The sequence below is a fragment of the Merops nubicus genome, unplaced genomic scaffold (assembly GCF_000691845.1).
Source record: "Merops nubicus isolate BGI_N331 unplaced genomic scaffold, ASM69184v1 scaffold1843, whole genome shotgun sequence".
Taxonomy (NCBI): Eukaryota; Metazoa; Chordata; class Aves; order Coraciiformes; family Meropidae; genus Merops; species Merops nubicus.
This window is the reverse complement of record NW_008599355.1, coordinates 25130-28380: the sequence shown is the minus strand read 5'-3', so window position 1 is coordinate 28380 and position 3251 is coordinate 25130. Positions and strand designations below refer to the sequence as shown.

At 51.5% G+C, this 3251-nt stretch overlaps 1 protein-coding gene across 1 annotated transcript; it reads left to right on the top strand.

Moving 5' to 3' along the window:
* Positions 1–606: 606 nt before the first annotated feature.
* ZNF516 (zinc finger protein 516) lies at positions 607–2512 on the top strand (the record flags this gene model as incomplete). Its single annotated transcript, XM_008937328.1, has 1 exon — positions 607–2512. A coding segment is annotated over exon 1 (1906 nt), but the record flags the coding sequence as incomplete, so codon positions are not given.
* Positions 2513–3251: the final 739 nt, after the last annotated feature.

Sequence of the window (3251 nt, the reverse complement as noted above, 5' to 3'; positions counted from 1 at the left end):
AGCAGGAATATGATACTTGCTAAAGTCTGTAGGAAAGCCTTTTATCTTCGTCGAGGAAGTATTTTACATGGAATTACACATGATGGTAAAGCCACAGATTTCAAGTGTAATAACCCCCTCAAGAGATGTCTTCCTCGTTTAAGGTGTATTTTTAGCCATTTCTACCTGGTTTTAAAACAAAAAATATTTTTAAAGTTTGCACTTTTTGAAAGCCACTACGATGTCAGTGTTTGCTCTTTTTAGTGTTTTACTTTATTTATGATACTTCCCATTGAAGTCTAGAATATAAGCATGTAGTCTAGATGTATAGCCTAAGTCTAGAATATAAGCAAAAGGAGAAGCTGCTGCTCTGTGGCGCAGTAAGTTGTCATATAGCGTGCTTCTGAAATCTGTTGAATTAAAAATATGAATAGCTTTAAATATATTTAAGAATCCACTTACACAATTCCTGTACATTTGTGTGATTTTGTTCTTGTTGCAGGTGATCTATGCCAGCCACTTACAGAGCACACGGAAATAACTCGGTGCTTCGGATGCTCTTGGGAGGCTTAAAGAAGAAACGGTACCCCGAGAATGAAGATATAAAACATCTCTCTGCAGAACCGTATGATTGAGAACGCGGTCCAGCCCTGCTCTGCTGCCAGACAGGCTTTTGTCCTCCTGCCCCGCTCGCCCAATGTTGCAGTAATACAGATGGATCGTAGCAGAGGGGCAGAAATGGAGTTACGGAGATCCACCAGCCCAGGCAAGCTGAGCAAGAATGACATGGATGCTGACAAGACCATGTGCCACAGCTGCTGCATCTGCGGTAAAAGTTTCCCTTTTCAGAGCTCCTTGTCGCAGCACATGAGGAAGCACACGGGCGAGAAGCCCTACAAATGCCCTTACTGTGATCACAGAGCTTCTCAAAAGGGCAACCTGAAGATCCACATCCGTAGTCACAGAACAGGCACTTTAAGTCAGGGGCACGAGGCGGAGATGGGAGAGGCACAGCTGGGGGAGATGGGTGTGTCGGAGGGCCTCGGCGGGTGCACGAGCCCCACGAAAAGCACGTCTGCCTGCAACAAGATCTTGAATGGTACCACTCAGGTAGATAGCAGCAAGATCTTGTTGAGAAGCAGCAAGAAGGAGGTCATGGAGGCGGTGCCAGCCGAGGAGGATGGCAAGCTGACCTCTCTCCAGTGCACCTTCTGCAAAAACAAATTTGAAAGGAAGAAGGACCTGGAGCATCACCTGCATCAGGTCCACAAACCGTACAAGTGCAGGTTGTGTAGCTACATGACCCTGAGGGAGGAGACACTGTTAAGCCACATAGAGAAGGACCATATAACAGCTCAGGTCCCAAATGGGGAGGCCTATGCTGAGAACTGCAAGAGTGAGCTGAGCGCAGGCGAGTTCCCGTGCGAGGTCTGCGGTCAGGCCTTCAGTCAAACCTGGTTCCTGAAAGCTCACATGAAAAAGCACAGGGGGTCATTTGATCACGGGTGCCACATTTGTGGCAGGAGATTCAAAGAACCCTGGTTTCTCAAAAACCACATGAAGTCACACGGCCCCAAGACCGGGAGCAAAAACAAACCAAAAAATGATTTGGAGCTCATAGCCACTATCAATGATGTAATACAGGAGGAGACGATTGTGACGGGCCTGTCTCTGTATGAAGTTTGCACCAAGTGTGGAAATCTGTTTACAAACATGGAAAGCTTGAAAGCGCATAATGCTGTTCACTACCGGGCACAGCGGGGCGGCACCGGGGATAAACCTGAGGGCTTAACTGATGGGAGCCTAAGCCCCTCGGTAACGAAGCAGTTTTTCCTGCAGTGTCTCAATCTAGGGCCATCTGTAGGGCCAGATAGAGTTACGAGAGGACAGCCTGGGAAAAGAGTAGCCGAGCTGGATCCGGTCAGTAGCTACCAAGCTTGGCAGCTGGCCACCAAAGGAAAAGTAGTAGAACCCTCAGAGTATGTGAAGTATTTGGGATGGGACGAGGCCCTGGCGGATGCGGACGTGACATACGACAAGGATAAGAGAGAGTACATCCTCGTTAACCAGGAGAAGCGTAAACGAGACCAGGACTCGCCCAGCTCTTCCAGCAACCCCAAGAAGAAGAGCTGCACCGGTGGGCGCCCAGAGAAAACGGGCAGTGCCCCACCGGGGGAGAGCTGCCCGCTCGCCCAGGGGGACCTGGACTACCGCCCTGCCTCGCGGCAGAGCCGGCGGGCCACCCAGAACAAGTCCACCGAGTGCTTCGAGTGCGGGAAGGTCTTCCGCACCTACCACCAGATGGTGCTGCACTCCAGGGTGCACCGCAAGGCGCGGAGGAGCGGCAGCGAGGGTGGGACGGCCGCCCAGCCCGACCGCTACGGCTCCAGCAGCGAGGAAGGGGACTCGGGGTCTGTCAGTGGGCCCAGCACCCCTGGCTCCACGTCCGCCCCGGAGGACTCGGCCGCCTCTGGCCTCGGGGAAGAGGGGGCCGAGGAGAGCTCGGAGGAGGGAGCGGCCAACCCCTCGCTAGGTAAGATGGCTCCCTGCCTTGCCCCGCTTGCTGTCGCCGGTCCCTGTGTCTCCAGGTGCAGGACACGGTGACGGGCAGAGGGAAGGATGCATGAAAGCAGTGAGAGGTTTAAAGACTGTGTGGATGGGCTTCTGTGCCTGCTGAGCACTGCTGCTTGGCAACTCATTGTTTCTGGCTCAGGTAATGAATCGGCATCAGAGGATATGTTCATTAGGTCCAGGTGAGCTTGTGTTCTGTGAATGACACCTGAGAAGTATCTTAGTTCATAGAATCATGGAATCATAGAATGGCTTAGGTTGGAAGGGACCCTAGAGATCATCTAATCCAACTTCCCTGCCATGGGCAGGGACACCTCTCATCTAGAATAGTTCGCTTAAGGCTTCATCCAACCTGTCCTTGAACACCTTCACGGAGGGGGCATCCACAACCTCTCTGGGCAGTCTATTCCAGAGTCTCGCCACCCTCGTATTGAAGAGCTTCCTAAGATCTAGTCTAAATCTAGTTGCCTACAGCAACACTGTATCCTAGGGTAATGTCTTCCCCTATTTATGGACATCCTGTGCACTGTTCTGCCTGTAGCGTGCAGGTGTAGCATGGGCACAGCCTCCATGGTGTAGCCCAGAAGCATGTAAACTTATTCCTCGCCAGCATGAGAGGCATCTTTCTCCTCTTCTCTGCTTCGCTTCCCAAACTGTGTTTATAACTCCAAAGGCTATAATTAATCTCTCTGGATTAAAGC